Below are 18336 nucleotides of genomic sequence, written 5' to 3'. Positions count from 1 at the left end.
CTTACCTCGTCATCCATAGCAAACAGTTCCTCCAACGGTATGTCAGTGGTGGGAGGTCGACCTGGACCTCTGCCTCCCGTCGAGTTGGCTCTCTTGAACACAGCTCTCTCAGCATTCTGAGAACACATATACACTTGTTTCAACTGATATGAGAAACTATGTTTTACCTTAACTGCATAATAAAAATACCCCCGTCGCAGCAAACCTGCATACTAAGCAAATTTCCATTTACCCGGCTTGATTTCTACTAAAATATTCCCTATAAATTTTCAGATTTCCTATTTAAATAACATTAATTTTAGTGAGTAGTTAGGTTTGATGCTACAGGGAAGATATTGAGGTGTGTTTTTTTTTTTTTTTTTTTTTTTTTTTGAAATGTTGATAGCTTAGTATGAAATAAACCAAATTGCCAAATTTGATTAAAATATATCCATAAACAAGCAAACTACAACAGTTTATTTATTCTCCATAAGAATAACATGGGAATTTTAAATTTACAATTTTTTAAATTTTCTCCGTAGTCAATGAACATTCAAAAACACTTCAATATACTAAATTATTTGTTTTTTTAAGCTCTTCAAAATGGAGAGAAATTTAGAAATTAAAAGTTTTTAGGGTCAAAAATGGGAAAAATCAATTTTTACCCCATAAACCCCTGTTGCCATAGTCTGATTATGCTGGTTCACGAACTCGTTCGAATAAACATAGGTTTACACGTTTGTACTAAATTTCATCAATATTGGATCATTTTTGCTCGAGTTATCGCGCTAACGGACACATATATAAATATATATATATATATGAATTTGAACGGATGGTGTTTTTGGCCTATGGGGACCTCAAAATGAAAAAGTAAATCGGTCCCGGGTCTAGGTCTTACCATGAGACCTACGGTAATAGCTTATTCCCTATATGGGAAATTCGCTAAAAGAGGATATTAAAACATTTGGGTACACCATCTTTAAGGTAGGTTGATAAAGGTTTTTTTTTAGTCTCTAGCTCAGAACCGTTCTTCACATTACTTCAGGCTATGCCAACAGGCATTATCACATGGTTCAAGCTAATAGTGATTGGCAGGATTTGAACCCGAGCACCTCAGGACCGAAGCTCTGTGCTGTACCACTAGACTAGATTAATTTGTACAGCCATACTCATATTGAATCATGTAAATAATTTTGATGTTAACGTGCTACTATCCCAACTTGCATTCAAGTTTTTTGTAAGCATCAAAGTCACTCAAATCCTGAAGTATTTTAAATAGATAAGGCAACACTCTAGTTTCATCAATATATTCAATTACCTTTAACACAATAACTATTAAGATCTCTGGACTTAAGTAAATATAAGAAATAGTACCTACTACAACAAGTTTCGGCCATAAATTATTATTCCATCAAGAAATATTATCAAGATACTAAGGATGTACCTATCAGTAAAGTGTACTACCAACCTTCTGCTGGTTCTGTAATGTCAGAATCCCATTGAATTTGTCACTGTTGACTGTAGGTGTGTTGGTTCTACTGCTAGAAGAGCTTTCAACTCCACTGTCAGCACCAGTAATACTCTCAGGTTCCTAAAATCGTTAAAACACGTTGAAATATGAACAAAAGAACATTATGTTTTCAAAAGGTTAATTATCTAAAATGTAAACCCCCATCTATTCCTGAAGTAAGGACCCATACCTAAATGAACGATGCACTTACTACGCAGAATTAACTATATGTTGTGTACCTCAATAAGTGGGATTTGAGAAGGATTCAGTGTGAATGCTTCGCACGGGTCGGCTAGTTTTATATTATTTTATTTGTATTAAGTAATACAAATTAAAGTAAAGTATAACTACATGGAAAACAATTTCATGGTTACTAAGTTGGATGGAAATGGTGTTTTTCTTCTAGACGGTAGGTAATCAAGATAAATTTTACAAGCCATTCTAAAGCTCTGCAATGGCTATCCAGGCAGTAAATAAAACTTTGTCCACTATCTTGGAATCAGAATGTTTTAAGTTCAGTACGGTACCACTAGCCCAATTTAGTATGTTTTATTCTTACGTTAAAACAGGACAAAAATACGGATTTAAATTGATTGCTATATTTCTATGTGTACATAAAAAAGGAAAGGGAAAGGAAAGATGAGTGAAAACCAAGTGAAGCAGTGACCCATTGATTTTATAATTGCTGAACCAATGTCCAATGTTCACTACGGTAGGCTTAGTTTGCATGAAACTGATAAAACTGTAGTGAAAATCAATGAAAAACATATTACAATCATATTGTTGAATGCAAAAAAATTCCCTCAAATTCCATTGAGTTTAATTTGAACAGTTTTATAGAAAAGAGAAACCATATTCTGTCAACACACATCATGACTATATGACCCCGAGTTTCAGAAAATATAATACAGTAACTCCACTTTGGGAAAAAAATTATAACAAATTACCAGAACGTATAGAACCCATAGAAACAATAGACAAATTCATAAAAAAGTGTCTAAATTATTAGACAAGACATATTACAATGTTAACTTCTTTATGAATGATGTGTTGACTTAATTTTAGTAATTTAATATAAAGAGTCTTTTTAGTCCTTAGGTTTGGATTTTAGTACTTCATTACAATTCCACCTGTATGTCAGCTTTAATGGATTTTATGTTATGTAAGAATTTAATGTTATTTGAAAATAAAGGATTGACTATTGACTGTTGACTATTGACTATTGACCACTACTCACCCCCACCCTAGGTGTAAACTCAGGATCAGATCTGAGAAGGATACAGAGGTTGGTGATTATCTTGGTGTTGGGACATGGCGTTCTGTCAACACACATCTTGACTAGATGGGCCAAATGAGTAGCAGAAAGATTCTGAAACAACAAAATTAAATTACTCTACCGGTAATTAAAAGTTACAGAGACATAAATTCCAAACAGGAAATAAAATTGTGTTCTCAGAACAGGCTAGGCCTATCCGTAAAACCAGCCACACTCAAATTTCCTCGGAGTGCTCAGAAGAAGCCGATAAAATTTTAATATTACATGTCATTCATTCATCATTAATATTAATTTCTCTATTATTTTGCGTGTTTTCTCCTATAATGTTTTTTAATGCCCCTAATAAAGTGTTATGAATTATTTAAAATGTTTCTCCTTGTTAAAATGTGTTATTTTATGCAATTTGTTAAATGTTATATAATATCCTATCAGACCACAGAAATATCATCCTTTATTTTATGTTACAACTACAGTAGAGTCCCGATAGTCCGAAATGGTTGGGACTGGACCCATTTCGGATTACCGAATATTTCGGATTAAGCGAAATTTTTACTAAAATGCACGTAACTATGAAATACAACGTTTAAGATTGCCCACTGGCCTACTAACAACGAGTCTATCCCGCCCAGCTGCTCGGATATTACATAATACTTTGACGAAGTGCAACTAAGTGTCGTAACACAACAGTGCTAGCAGTTTCGGCTTTTTCCGATAGGTGACAGCACGTACTGGGTCACTTTATGTGTCTGCATTAATGGCGTTACACGATGGTGCTAGTAGTTCCAACTTTCCCCGATAGGTGGCAGCACGTACTGGGTCACTTTTCGTGTCTGCATTACCGGCGTTACGCGATGGTGCTACTGTAGTACAGTACAGTAGTTTCAGCTTTCCCCGATAGGTGGCAGCGCGTACATTTATGTACACTTTGTAACGTTATCTTTTGAGGTTGTGAGTGTGGTGAAGAAATGGCTTCAAAACGTAAACATACTTCGGTTACATTGCAAGACAAACTTGAAGTGTTAAAACGATTGGACAATGGTGAAAGTGCGTCAAAATTGGCTGTTGAGTTTGGTGTGGGGAATGCTACGATCACCGACTGGAAGAAAAACCGTTTGAAAATAGAACAGTTTTGTATTGCTTCCACAAGTAAGTGTACAAAATCCCGCCATACAGCGAAAACAACACCACTGGAGAACCTCGACAGTGCTTTGTTTGTTTGGTTTTCTCAAGAGAGAGAAAAAGGTACCCCGATTAGTGGACCCTTGATCAAAGAAAAAGCTCTACAGCTAAATGAATTATTGAACGGAGACACATCTTTTTCTGCTAGCACAGGTTGGCTTGATCGTTTTAAGAAGCGTCACGGCATACGACAATTAGCCATTACGGGTGAACGTCTATCGTCAAATGAGGCTGCTGCAACCGAATACGTTTCAGATACATTTGCTGAACTGATTGCTGAAGGAAACTATTCACCGCAGCAAATTTACAATGCTGATGAAACTGGGCTTAATTTTAAGGCATTGCCTAAAAAAAGTCTGGCTTCTAAAGAAGAAATAAGTGCACCTGGTTTAAAAATAAGCAAGGAAAGATTGACAGTTTTGGCCTGTAGTAATGCTGCAGGAAATCATAAACTCCCTTTAATGGTTATCGGCAAAGCAGCAAAACCAAGGGCATTTAAAAACCTAAATATAAATGCATTGCCTGTCGTCTACAAAAACTCCAAAAATGCTTGGATGACCTCAGCACTATTTAAGGGATGGTTTAACGACCACTTTGTTCCCGAAGTCACTCGATTTTGTAACGAAAATGGCTTACCGGTTCGAGCATTACTTTTTCTCGACAATGCAACCTCTCACCCGTCAGACGACGAATTAATAAGTGGAGATATAAGGGCCGTGTTTTTACCACCGAATGTGACCCCTTTGATCCAGCCAATGGATCAACATGTACTACAGCATGTGAAGCTCTCATATAGGAAAAAGTTGTTGAGAAGAATACTGGAAGATCAGGACGAAACGCTCTCGTTGCTTCAAAAGCTCAAGATGGTAAACATTAAAGACGTCATTTATTGGGTAGCAGAAGCATGGGAATCTACAAGTGAACAACTGTTGAAAAAATCTTGGAGTAAACTGTGGCCAAGCCTAACTTTTGAGGACAACTTGAATCAACATGAAGAAAGAAACAATGTTGTGCAGGTGCAGGAGCTGTTACAAAACATTCCTGGGTGTGAGGACACTAATGCAAATGACGTGAATGAGTGGTTACAAGCTGACGACAATGATCATGAAGTTTTAAGCGATCAGCAGATCGTTGAAAGGGTTTTGAGGGAACCAGAAAACATCTCAGACGAGAGTGAAGGCGAAGCTGACGACGGCAGCGAGCAGAGAGTATCCCACTCGGACGCGGCGGCTGCCTTTGATCTAGCGCTACGTTACGTTGAACAACAGTCCGTCTCGACCCCAGCCGATACATTGTTTCTAAGGCGTTGGCGTCATTATGCTTCTAAAGAGAGATCCTCTAATCTTCGTCAACAAAATTGTAACAGACTTTTTTAAACCAACTTAAGACATTCAGTTCAACACTATATGTAAGTTTCAAACACTGTCTTTACTGTACTATACATTTGAAAAGTAGGCTACTTGCCATTCTATTATTCACTGTTTTTTCTATTAATAAAGCTAACCGTTTTTCACTTTTAACATTTTTTTGAATATCCTTTTTTCCAAAAAAAAAAAAAAAAAAAAAAAACACGTTTTCGGATTAAGCGGACTTTCGGATTACCGAAGTTCGGATTATCGGGACTCTACTGTATAATGTTTATGTCAATTATCGCAATATCTTTCTTGTACTTATCAAAAACCAACAATAATAAAATTTACTTAGAATAATATATCATTGTAAGAAAATTGCAATATAACAAAAATCTTAAATATAGTATTTTTTTTTATTAGTCCAAATAAAATCAAAAACCAACAATAATCAAATTTACTTAGAATAATATATCATTGTAAGAAAATTGCAATATAACAAAAATCTTAAATATAGTATTTTTTTTTTTTTTATTAGTCCAAAGAAAATCAAAATTACTGTGGCAAGTGTTATTTATGTGAATTCACCAGCTGTACCTTTCAACAATGGACATGTGACTTCCAGAGCTTCAACCATTGCCTCTCCCCAAATCCTGCCAACTCTTTACAATGTTAGGACATTGTGCCTAATTCAAAAGTGTGGTCTAATTTTTAAATTGCTTAGTACCAAAAGTATTACGGACAAGTGCCTAGAAAAGTACCAAATTTAAATCCAGAGCCCTAAATTTATTTACTGCTTGTGGTATAAAGGTGGAAAGACACGAGACTCCAAATTGGTAACCATCATCCGCTGGGCCGTATTTAGAATCTATGAGGCCCCCGGCAGCTCTTTATATTCTGATTCTTCGAATAGAGGTATGTGTGCGTGGTATTGCTTCAACTTGATGAATTAACCTTTTGTTTCCAACAATCTAATAAACATAAAGGCCTAGGAGACTAGCAAATAAATAAGTCTATTAATTTTTTGCGCGGGCGCTGAGACTTTGTCTAAGTCTTCTCTAATCATGGCGGAACATGAACGACTCATGCAGCAGCTGAGAAATGGTGAACATCTTGTGCGATCGGTGGGACATCTTTGTCTTCTCCGGTCACGGTGAAATCATTAACGCGATGGCCGTGGAGAAATAGTTAGCATCTTGCGCGGGCGCTGAGACGTCATCTTTGTCTCCTCCGATCGGGGTGGAATCTTGATCAAAACATGTGGCCACGGTGAAATAGACATCATCATTGTCTCCCGCGGTCACAAAAACATGATTGTTGTCTCACACGATAGCGGCAAAATCAGGAATATCTCACGCGGCCGTGTAAATGTCATCTCCGTCTCCCGCGGTCTTGAAAATGTGATCGTCATCTTGCACGATAGCGGCAAAATCATTAATATCTTCCGCGGCCAAGTAGACATCATCATCGTCTCCCACGGTCACGAAATCGTGATCGTCGTCTTACGCGATAGCGGCAAAATCATAAACATCTCCCGCGGCCGTGCAGTTATCACCATCATCATCGCTCATCTCCCGCGGTCGCGACCAAGAAAAAAAATTTCAGGCCCCAAGTGAGGCCCCCTCTTTGGCTGAGGCCCCCGGCAACTGCCGTGTCCGCCGTTAGGGAAATGCGGCACTGATTTCATCCATCTTGTTATAACTAACTAATGACAAATGTTCATTGGAAATTTTAAACCAGCTTAGCCTAATAGGCCTAATAATAACTTAAGTTCATCAAGATCTACATACTGTACTTCAAATTGAACCGTTAGTCTAAATTTAATCCTCAAATCTTATTTTATTACATTAATTTCAATGAAATCATTCGGCATCTTTCTTTGGACATTGATATATTACAATATCATAATAGACTTAGTCTATTTCAGAGCAACAATTAACTTAAATTATCTGTATTTGTAAGTTAAAGCCTAATATACGATTCGAACCGGCACGACCACCCCTTCCTGAGATTAAAGAGCTTAATTTATATTTATTTATAGTTATAATTATTAAATTATCACTTATAATTGAAGAAACAAACACATGTAACTAAAGCCTAGAATCTTTTTATCCGCTTTTGGAAGCCCCGCCATTTTGTAAGTTACCATTGTTAGTCCCATAGAATTCAACAAATATATTTGTAATTCTCTTAATAAATCTTATATTGTAACTTACTAAACCTATTTATTCTTTTAAGTAATTCACCTATTATAAGATTAAAATTAAGACTTACCTCATCAGACAAATAAATAAAACAAGTTAGGAATAATCTTTATTAAGAAATAGAGTTCAATGTGGGCTAAGATAACAACCAAAGGAATTTTGTAAATCTCTTAAAGAGCCAGCCAACAATAATAAATAGACATTTCAAGAAAGCTTTCCTGTGTGTAGCAAAATCCAGGGGTTGAATACAAATTAGTTCAAACCAAGGGTCTGCAGTTTTAACTTACTAATTTTGTAGTTTTATTGAAGGCTCAGAGCTCTAGAAGTGCTAACGAAATTCTGCAGATGCTCAAGTTGAGCTATATCATCCTCGCTCTCGTAAATGTGTTTTGAGAATTTTACCTAGCTTTTGTAACGTAACGACTCTGTAGGTCTGATGAGTTTTCCATCCTGGCCAATTTGATTAAACTACTTGTCTTACTCGTTACTTGAAACACTATAATGTGTATCAGGTTCCAAAGTGAGACTAAAGTAAAATTTAGTAAAAACAATATTTCAATACAAGATTAAAATATGTTTCTGAAGACGATTTTATAAATTTCATAAAGAATAAATTAAACTATACAGGGTGTTGAAAATGTCTGGAACCAGCATTATATCTGGTGAGTGGTTAAAGAAAAACAAATGATATTTTGTGTACGGATATACTATGGTTTTACCTATCTTTTGGTGCCTTATGACATTTTTTACCACTTATAGGGAACGTCCTGTGGAGGATGCAGTAAAAAGTTTTAATGGAAGCCTATGGTAAATGATACATCATTTAAAAGGCCATTTTTTTCTGAGTAAGGAGCCACAAGTTTCATCTCAAAAGGACCACCCTAGCGAAAATGGTGACTGTTTGAAGTTTTTGAAAATAATTGAATTTTAAATTTAAAACAGTCGCCATTTTTGCTAGGGTGGTCCTTTTGAGATGAAACTTGTGGCTCCTTACTCAGAAAAAAATGGCCTTTAAAATGATGTATCATTTACCATAGGCTTCCATTAAAACATTTTACTGCATCCTCCACAGGACGTTCCCTATAAGTGGGTTTTTAAATTTCAAACCGTCGCCATTTTTGCTAGGATGGTCCTTTTGAGATGAAACTTGTGGCTCCTTACTCAGAAAAAATTGGCATTTAAAATGATGTATCATTTACCATAGGCTTCCATTAAAACTTTTTACTGCATCCTCTACGGGACGTTCCCTATAAGTGGTAAAAAATTTCATAAGGCACCAAAAGATAGGTAAAACCATAGTATATCCGTATACAAAATATCAGTTGTTTTTCTTTAACCACTCACCAGATATAATGTTGGTTCCAGACATTTTCAACACCCTGTATAAAACAAATATAGGAATGGTCTTTTAACTTGGCGGTTATGACACGAAAAAAGATGGACAGAAGGGGGAAATATTAAAGTTATTAAAGCAAATATCTCGAGAATTAAAAATTATTTCTGTCCCAAACCGATCCCTTACCATTCTCTTGCCAACTGCAGGCCACACCAAAAATGCCTGCAATGCAAACCCTCAATAAAACGTGAGCTAGATAACGAGTATGTAATATCACTAGTAAAATGGATGCACCCAATCACTATTTTTTTTAAACCTTTGGCACTTTGTATTCTTAATCGTGAATTGAGTTAATAACTTTTATCCTCCCTCTTTTAACTAGGTAAAGGGTCATAAAATACTGACTGTACATTATTCACTATAAAATTAAAATATGAACATTTGGTGGGAAATTAATAGTGCGAGACAACTTAGTAGAAAAATTACTGACACAAAATATTTACTATTCAACAATATTTTTAAATGACATTGTAAAGTTTGCCGTTAATATTACTGTTTGTGCAGTGTACACTCGTAGCATGGGGCTGAACAACATAGCCTACAATACCTGGAGTATCTCATTCTTCTCACGTTTCACAGAGTCCATCAGAGGTTTAATTATGAGTGTCAACTTCTCAGGAAGACATCTCAACATCAACACAGCTCCAACAAGAGCAGCCTGCGTCCTGTACAACAAACATAATGATCAATGGTAGCTGTAAAGTTGTAGCTAAATATTGTCAGCCGGAAAAGAAGTGGTTAGAGTGAACCATCAAGATATTATTTTCATACAATTACACTAAACAGCTTCATTTAAGCCTTTATAAAAAAACAAACTCTCTACCCTACTATCTTATGATGCAGCACATTGGAGCTAACAATTAGTTATGTTAATGCAGCTAACTGTCAAAGTTGTGAGTTGAAGGTAGACTGACATTTACCTAGTTTAGACAAACAGTAACAACAACTTACGAGACAGTCAACAGCTGTTGGTCGGAGGCAGTTTGACTGACAGCTCCTTGTATGACTCTGCGTCGCTCCTCCAGACTCTCTGCGACTTTGGGCTTCAGTTTGTTGGAGGTCAGCAGCTGAGATGCCACAGGCCCTGCCAACTGTTGTATCTGATCTAGAGTCAGCACCTGGGCATAAAATATCTCTTTAAAATCTTTCTCTTATATCTCTTATCTTGGAATATTGGAAAAAATGTGATCAAAATAAAAATATTTAGCAAGTTTTGAGTTTAACTCACACCAGGGCTAGAAATGAGTGAACATTTACCAAATAAAAACCCTTAAATTATTTACAAAAAACTACTACAGTTGAACCTCGTTTGTACGAACCTCAATAAAACGAATTCCTCGATAAGACGAATTTTTTTAATCCCCTTGACACTTTCATATAGGTCAATGCTAAAGACACCTCTATACAAGGTAGTAATTAAGTTAAAAACCTCCATAAGACGAATTTGTTTGTGACATGGGCTAGGACTGATTAACCTCTATACAACGAATATTCTTAGCACAAAACCTCTACAAGACGAACGTGACCTCTATAAGACGAATTTATCACAATCTTAACCTCCATAGTACGTAGTTTTCAAAACAAACAGAAGCTTGTCTCAACATGAAACCCCCACCCATCCCTCCTCCTTCCTCAGTCATTGTTTGGAGAAACCTTGGAGCAAGGAGAAACCTCTATAAGAAGAATAACAGCAGCATTAAACCTCGATAAAACGACCCTCTTTATTAAGAATACCTCTATAGTACGAATTCTTCCCGTACCCCTTGAAATTCGTCTAATAGAGGTTCAACTGTACCACAAAACTAGACTCAACTAGACCATTGAACCCTCCTGGAGTATAGAACCTGGACTTTTTCTGTCTACCTGACTCTTGTTTACTGATTCCTTTTGACCTCTTCATAGGTTTTTCCTTTCTTCTTTTATTCTTCTAGCAATGTCCTTTCTCGTGTGTTTCTGGGTCTATACACTATCCAGTTAATTTACCAAAACTAGGTTCAAATTTGAAATAAAACATCTCACCATCTTAGTAAACCTACCTTTCCGTACTGTTCGCTATGGAACGGCAACTTATAGTGTTTTAAGGTTGCGATAAAATCCCTTGTGTCTTGCAGCAGTCGAGTAAACCCGAGCGCAATCTCATCATAATATACTGCTTCCGCGAGACAAGCATGCAGCCGAGAGGAGAGCACAGAGGGAGGTGGCTCAGGAGGAGCGAGTCTGCCCCACTCCGCAATCACTAGCCCCGTCACCAACCTCTGTACAGCCGACTTGGAGTTGAGGTAGACTAGGAGGACCTGTACAAACATTAACAGGTTTATTTAAAATATAATTATTGTTTATAAAGGATTTTAATAAACTGTTGCATTGATGGAAGTATTAACACATTGGAACAAATGTCTAGGTCAAGCTTATTAGCTAGTAACGGTTTGTCTTACCCAGGGTATAAGATAATCTTGAAGAATGAGAAATTTACCTTAACGTAGCACTCGATTGGTGTTTCTATTTCAGGTGTGTAAACAATGCCTGGCGCTGGCTTCACTATGTAACATGACAGCAAACCTGGACAGATAAAGATTTGGTTTTGTAATTGGTTAAGAGTACATTAAACCACTATTAGGGTCCAAACAAAAGACTTTATCATTAGCAGAAAGGTGCAAGTTAGGGCACAAATGGACAAGCATTTGTATATCATACAATAGAAAAACAGCTGCTTTTAACACTTATGTTTCAGAGCTTCCCCATGCTAGAAAAAATAATCTGAAGTTAAAGACAATTGCTATTTTTCTCACTTGTAAGCCATGTCCGCTGGTTTTACGACAGAAAATGGGGTACTGATTAATGTTGTTATAAAAATTTATTGTGTTTACTATTGGATTGTATATTTCACCACAGTAAATGCTACTTCATTAGTATTTAGACAAATTGAAATGCGACTTACTGGTGACCAATAACAGACAATAAGTAACTCTACGGTCTAACTACCTAACATCCTGGCCGCCATACACCTGCACCTCATGACGTTCTGTTCCCGTGTAGCAGCTGGTGTAGTCTCACTGCCACCTAGATACACCTTCAGCTCACTTGCCACCTGCTCCTTCTCTATGTTACGCTTGCCTTTCACCTCCTGTCAACACAAGTACATTGAACATCAGCCGATATTTGTAAAGTCTGATGTATCAAATGTTGTAACATTGACTGTATAGTTTGCTGTTGCTGTCAACATAAAAAACATTAAACATTTTGCAACTGTTTGGTCTAAGCATATTTTGCAGTTTAAAAAGCAGACTAATAAGCCTGCAACATTGAGCTCCTGGATGCTCATTACTAAAATATGAAAATTACTTTGAACAGTAAATATTGCTTTGATACTTGCTTTAAAATATTGGGCTACACCTTAAATTAGTTTTTAATTCTCAAAATGTTACTTAAGCGCCGAGGAAATCACTGAAGAGACTTACAGATCTTGTTTGTATGAGAGCGGAAGGTTCAAAGTGCATTTTGGCAGGCTGCATGGCGAGACACAGCCAACAACTGACAAAGGGACAGACTGCAACAAGCAGCGAACTCAACTGACTGTTGTGCACCAGATTGTTCCATACCTAGAGAAACACAGCTATTGTACAAACAAACACCCAAAATAGTTACAGGATTTTCAATGGAAATGTTTACCCACAAACCCAGAGTCTTGAGTGTGGGAAAGAGTTCTTTGTCACTCAGAATGGAGTAAAAAATACATCAGTACACGACTTAGATCTAAAAACACTAATTTTGACACTCTATTTTGTGCATGAATATAATTTATATTTAACTTTCTATAGTTTAAAAAAATGTACACTTAGAACCTTGATAACAAGACTCTCATAGGAATTATAAAATAAGACTTGTTATCAAGGTTGACTTCTTATCGAGGTTTGCAATAACATGTGATCAGGGGTAAAATAATTTCAAGAGGATTTTAAAATGACCTATGTTATCAAGGGTGACTTGTTATCGAGGGTCTTGTTATCGAGGTTCTACTGTATCAACACACTGCAGACTACACAAATTCTTTTCTTCTTGTAATGAAAGATGTGAATTTTGTTTTTGTTTTTGAATTGATTTTTTTTAGTTAGACAGTGTCATTGGCCACCTGAGTGGTAGGGAAAACCTATGTGAAAAATAATATCCAAACTGTTGTGCAACAGATCACGGGGACTAGTAAAGCTGGCCACCTGACCAATTTGCGACATCTAAAATTGTCTTTTGGGTTGCAAACGGTAAAAACATCACCCCAATCAACTAACCCGCTCCACCAGAGCCTGTGTCTCCTGTACAGGTTCTATCAGAGCACGTTGATACACATTCCTTAGTGCCTCAGTCAGCAGTGCTGAGCTCCACGAGGCTACTCTCTCCTCAGCAGCTGTCAGTGTCAGCAGAGTCTGCAGTGTCGCGCGACGTACAGACGATGAGCTGTGCGAAAGGAATGGCCATAGCCGCGCGACCACACACTCCTCCGCACTGCATGACGGATAAATTCAAAATTATATTCAATGACTTATGAGAAGTTAGAAAGATAGATGCAATTGATAAGTCAAATTCAAAAATCAAAAGTGTAGATTTATCAAAAATATTTTAGTGATAAAAGATGAATTCTGAATGGTTATAGGACTGAAAAGAGAAATAAATGTATAAAAAATAGAATAATCTTGTGCTTCTAGCTTATTTTTGCACAGTTAAGTCCTGCAAACTCAGGATCACAAGGTTTCAGTAAGTTGCACAAAAACTAACGTCCTTAATTTTATGACCCTGCAATCTGGTAAATTGCAACTCGGTTATGTGTGTATTATGTGATCTGGAATGTGATTTAGGAATTTAATACCGTTGTATGAAGTTTTTTTCTTAAACAATTCTAATTTATGATTTAGTAAAACTACTTTATTTTTATTCCTAGTATCGTAGTCCTGGATATCTTTATCTACAACTATACAATACTAGGAATAAAAATACAGTAGCATTACCAAATCTTAAATTAGAATTGTTTAAATTAAAAAGATTTTTGAAACCTGAGAGCCTGTGAGTTGAGTTGGTATTAATATTCTTTAAAAACATGTGTTGTTTATTATTAAAGAATGACAATTGATTCTCATTCTACTCATAACATGGGCTTTGTTAAATAAAATAATACTAATTTCTTTATCCAACTTTTATTGTTTTTATTTGGTTATGGGCTACAGAAAATATTAAAAGAATGGATTTAAGAGTGAATGTTGAAAAACTAAGCAATTCTCAATCATGGAGAAGGTGGAAGCGCCAGATGGAATTAGTTTTGAGACATCATGGAATTAGTGATCTGATTACTGGTGAAAGGACAAGGCCTGAAGAAACAGAGGAGCAGAAGCTTAAGGATTTTAAGAAAGGTGACACCTTAGCTCAGGTACTTATTGTAAATGCTCTAGACGATTCACATGTAGAATTAACAGCTACTTGTGATAGTGCACATGAAATGTGGCAGAAGCTGTTGAGTATATATGAACAATCATCAAGTCAGAGACTAGATAGAACAATGGAACAGTTCTTTACATCTAGTATAACTGATGGAGAAGATTTGATCAAATATATCTCAAGATTGCAGTTAAACTTCAGAGAAGTGAATGATGAACTTAAAAAGCATAAAGCTTCAGAACTGCCAGAACTTGTGTTGATGTCAAGGATTATGAGTACACTACCTAAAGAATTTTTTGAGTTCAAGAGTGTATGGGAAAGCATACCAGTGAAAGACAGAAGTGTTGATTTGCTAATAGAGAGAATTCGTCTGATTGAGTCCAGGCTACCTAGGTCTATGAATTCTGATAATGGACAAGCCTTACAGGTTAGTAGAAATAGCACAAGTTCATTCTCAGAAGGCAAAAAGCATTCTATAAAGAAGAAAATAAAGTGTTTTATTTGTAAGGGACCACACTATGCTAGTCAGTGTCCAAAGAAATCAGAAAAAGAAGACAAGAACAAGACTGAGCCTAGAAAATGTAACAGTGGTCCATTCTTGTGTTTTGTAGCAAAGGAGCACAAGAAAGACAACTTTATTGCAGACTCTGGAGCATCGCAGCATATGTGTTTCCGGAGGGACTTCTTTCACACATATCAGAGGTTTACTTCACCAATTAACGTCACTGTGGGAAATGGTGATGATATTGAGGCAGTTGGAGAGGGAAGTATTCGAGTAAGTGTGAATATTGGTAAGAACCGATACATCACAACTTTAGAGAATGTATGGTACGTTCCCAAGCTAGGAAGGAACCTGATGTCAGTCAGCACAACAGTGAAGAAAGGATTTAGTTTCAAAGTAACTAAAGAAAAATGTGTCTTCATGAAGAATAACGTTGCACAGCTGTATGGACATTGTGTAAATGGACTCTATGAAGTTGAAATGGATGTTCTGTTGCCGCATGCAGAAGCTAAAACAGCGTGTAGTAGTAAACTGAAAACTGTCCAAGAGTGGCATGAATCTCTGGCTCATCAAAATAAGACACATGTGTTAAAAACTCTTAAAAGCAGAGGAATACATGTCAAGGTAGAAGATGAATTTTGTGAAGGTTGCGTACTAGGCAAGCAACACAGAGCTACATACCATTCTCGGACTGTAAAGCCAACAATTGCAGGAGAAATAGTAAGTGGAGATCTCTGTGGTCCTATGGAAAACGTTTCTCTAGGAGGAAGTCGCTACTGCCTGGTTTTCAAAGACTACTTTACTAAATTCAGAAGAGTATTTTTCATCAAAAATAAGACGGAGGTTACAGACTGTATTGAGACATACTTGAATGAATGTCAAACTGCTGGACATGTGGTAAAAACGTTTATGAGTGATGGTGGGACTGAGTTTAATAATTTTGCAGTGAAGAAATTGCTTGCTAAACGAGGCATCACTATGAGAACTGTTATGCCTTATACACCAGAAGAAAATGGTTCTATTGAACGTGAAATGCGCACGTTAGTTGAATCAGCAAGAAGCATGTTGTATTCAAAGAGATTGCCAAAGAGCTTATGGGCAGAGGCAATGAATACGGCGTGTCATGTGATCAATCGGACAGGACCAACAAGTACAGAAGGTACACCTTATGAACTTTGGTATGGAAAAGGACCAGCACCAATTGAACATTTTCGACCGTTTGGTACAGAATCCTATGTGCATGTCCCAAAACAGAAACGGAAGAAATGGTCAGCAAAATCAGTTCCAGGAAAATTGGTTGGGTATTGCGATGAACGAGATGGATTTCGAGTCTACAACGGTCACACAATAGTGGTCAGTAGAGATGTTGTCTTTAAACCTTATCAGAAAGGAGAGGTTATCAGAGCAGAGGGCATCACAGAAGATTGGGCTAAGACTGTTCCTGATGAAGACAAAGAACTTGACAAAACCTTATCCATTCCTATCCTATGCGAAGACAAGAGTCAGCCAATCAATTTTCAAGAGGAAAATGAAGAAGCTGAACCTGATGAAATTGAATATTGTGAACAACCAGAAGAGGAAGATCGACCTGATGAAATTGAATATTGTGAACAACCGGAAGAGGAAGATCGACCAGGAAGGAAAAGGCAACCACCTAGTTATCTTCAAGATTATGTTCTTGTAGCTGAAGCTGGACCAACATATAATGAGGCCGTTAGTAGTGAAGAGTGGTTTCATTGGCAGGCAGCTATGAATGATGAGATGGCATCTCTTCAGAAACACCAAGTTTACAAGCTCGTACCGTTACCCAAGAACAAGAAATCAATTGGAGTAAGATGGGTTCTTACAAAGAAGAAAAATCCAGATCGATACAAAGCTAGGCTTGTTGCAAAGGGCTACGCCCAGAAAGAAGGAGTAGATTATTTTAGCACCTACAGTCCTGTAGCAAGATTTGATACTCTAAGGACAGTATTAAATATAGCAGCACAGGAAAGCATGTTTTTGAAACAATTTGATGTAAAAACAGCATTTTTACATTCAAAGCTAGATGAAGAGGTTTATGTCGAGCAACCTGAAGGTTATAACGACAACTCCGGAAGAGTGTGGAAACTACAGCGTAGTTTATACGGCCTTAAGCAAAGTCCTAAGTGTTGGAATAAAAGACTTTCTGAGTTCATGAAATCTCAAAATTTCAAACCGAGTACAGCAGATCCTTGTTTGTTCCTTCGTGAAGGAAATGGTGAAAAGATGTTTGTCATAATTTATGTGGACGATGGACTCATATGTGGTACTTGTGAAAAACAAGTGAATGTATTTGTGCAGAACTTGAAACAAAACTTTGAAATCAAAGTATCAAAACCTGAAACTTACATTGGAATCGAGATTGTTCAAACAAGTGATGGAATAGTTCTCAGCCAGAGGGCATACTTAGATCAAGTTCTAGAAAGGTATCGGATGTCGAACTGTAACGCAGTGTCAACACCATTTGACAAATCAAGTTCTAGAAAGGTATCGGATGTCGAACTGTAACGCAGTGTCAACACCATTTGACAAATCCGATGTCAACACAAATGCAAAGCCTCTATCAACAGAAGTGCCGTATCGTGAAGCTGTGGGCAGTTTGCTATATTTGACAAACACTCGCCCAGACATCTGCTATGCAGTTAGTATGGTGGCACAGCATGTGACTAGTCCAACCATCAAAGACTGGAACCAAGTCAAGAGAATCCTTCGTTACCTGCAAGGTTCTAAGGACTACGTTATACGCTACACGAAGCAGAGCGATGAACCGAAGATTCTGAAATGTTACACCGATGCAGACTTCGCAGGTGATGAAAACAGCAGAAAGTCACGTTCAGGATGTCTATGTTTGTTTGCTGGCGGAGCCATTAGTTGGTTTTCAAAGAAACAAAATTGTATTTCACTATCAACTACTGAAGCGGAATATGTTGCTGCTAGTGAAGCTGCTAAGCAAGTAATATGGCTTAAAGGCTTGTTAGAAGAAATCAGCAGTTCATCGATCGAAGCAACTATGTACATTGACAATGCTGGTGCAGTACAATTAGCACACAATCCTTCAACGCATGGAAGAACGAAGCACATCAGTGTTCGGTTCCACTTTGTTAGAGAGCACTTCAACAACGGATGTTACAAAATGGAACATGTTCCTGGAAGACTTCAGTTGGCAGACTTCTTGACAAAGAGTTTACCTTCTAGTCGACTGAAGGAACTTTTGAACCTCTCAGGTTTGAGGGCAAATTAAAAAGATTTTTGAAACCTGAGAGCCTGTGAGTTGAGTTGGTATTAATATTCTTTAAAAACATGTGTTGTTTATTATTAAAGAATGACAATTGATTCTCATTCTACTCATAACATGGGCTTTGTTAAATAAAATAATACTAATTTCTTTATCCAACTTTTATTGTTTTTATTTGTTTAAGAGAACAAATTCATACAACGGTATTAGATTCCTAAATCACATACCAGATCACATAAGAAGCATACAGGATGAGAGGTT

The 18336-nt window shown here is 36.9% G+C and overlaps 2 protein-coding genes across 2 annotated transcripts in view; one reads left to right on the top strand and one right to left on the bottom strand.

Moving 5' to 3' along the window:
* Positions 1 to 18336, bottom strand: part of LOC129001493 (TATA-binding protein-associated factor 172-like) — a 111957-nt gene that overhangs the window by 51985 nt on the left and 41636 nt on the right. Inside the window, exons 13-22 of the mRNA XM_054428804.1 lie at positions 13180 to 13393; positions 12355 to 12495; positions 11879 to 12020; positions 11370 to 11455; positions 10933 to 11190; positions 9848 to 10014; positions 9444 to 9561; positions 2730 to 2861; positions 1451 to 1573; positions 6 to 116 (exon numbers count right to left, since the gene is read on the bottom strand). Of these exons, the coding sequence (XP_054284779.1) occupies positions 6 to 116; positions 1451 to 1573; positions 2730 to 2861; positions 9444 to 9561; positions 9848 to 10014; positions 10933 to 11190; positions 11370 to 11455; positions 11879 to 12020; positions 12355 to 12495; positions 13180 to 13393 (1492 nt within the window). The remainder of the gene's footprint in view (positions 1 to 5; positions 117 to 1450; positions 1574 to 2729; positions 2862 to 9443; positions 9562 to 9847; positions 10015 to 10932; positions 11191 to 11369; positions 11456 to 11878; positions 12021 to 12354; positions 12496 to 13179; positions 13394 to 18336) is intronic.
* Positions 17227 to 18109, top strand: LOC129001494 (uncharacterized). Its single transcript, XM_054428806.1, has 2 exons — positions 17227 to 17266; positions 17328 to 18109. Exon 2 carries the CDS (start codon positions 17335 to 17337, stop codon positions 18079 to 18081), a length of 747 nt encoding a protein of 248 aa, XP_054284781.1. The 5' UTR covers positions 17227 to 17266; positions 17328 to 17334; the 3' UTR covers positions 18082 to 18109.

This window comes from Macrosteles quadrilineatus, unplaced genomic scaffold, assembly GCF_028750875.1.
Source record: "Macrosteles quadrilineatus isolate MER2022 unplaced genomic scaffold, UCM_ALF_1.0 Scaffold_8__2_contigs__length_117827958, whole genome shotgun sequence".
Lineage (NCBI taxonomy): Eukaryota > Metazoa > Arthropoda > Insecta > Hemiptera > Cicadellidae > Macrosteles > Macrosteles quadrilineatus.
This window is presented reverse-complemented; position numbering and strand designations above follow the sequence as displayed.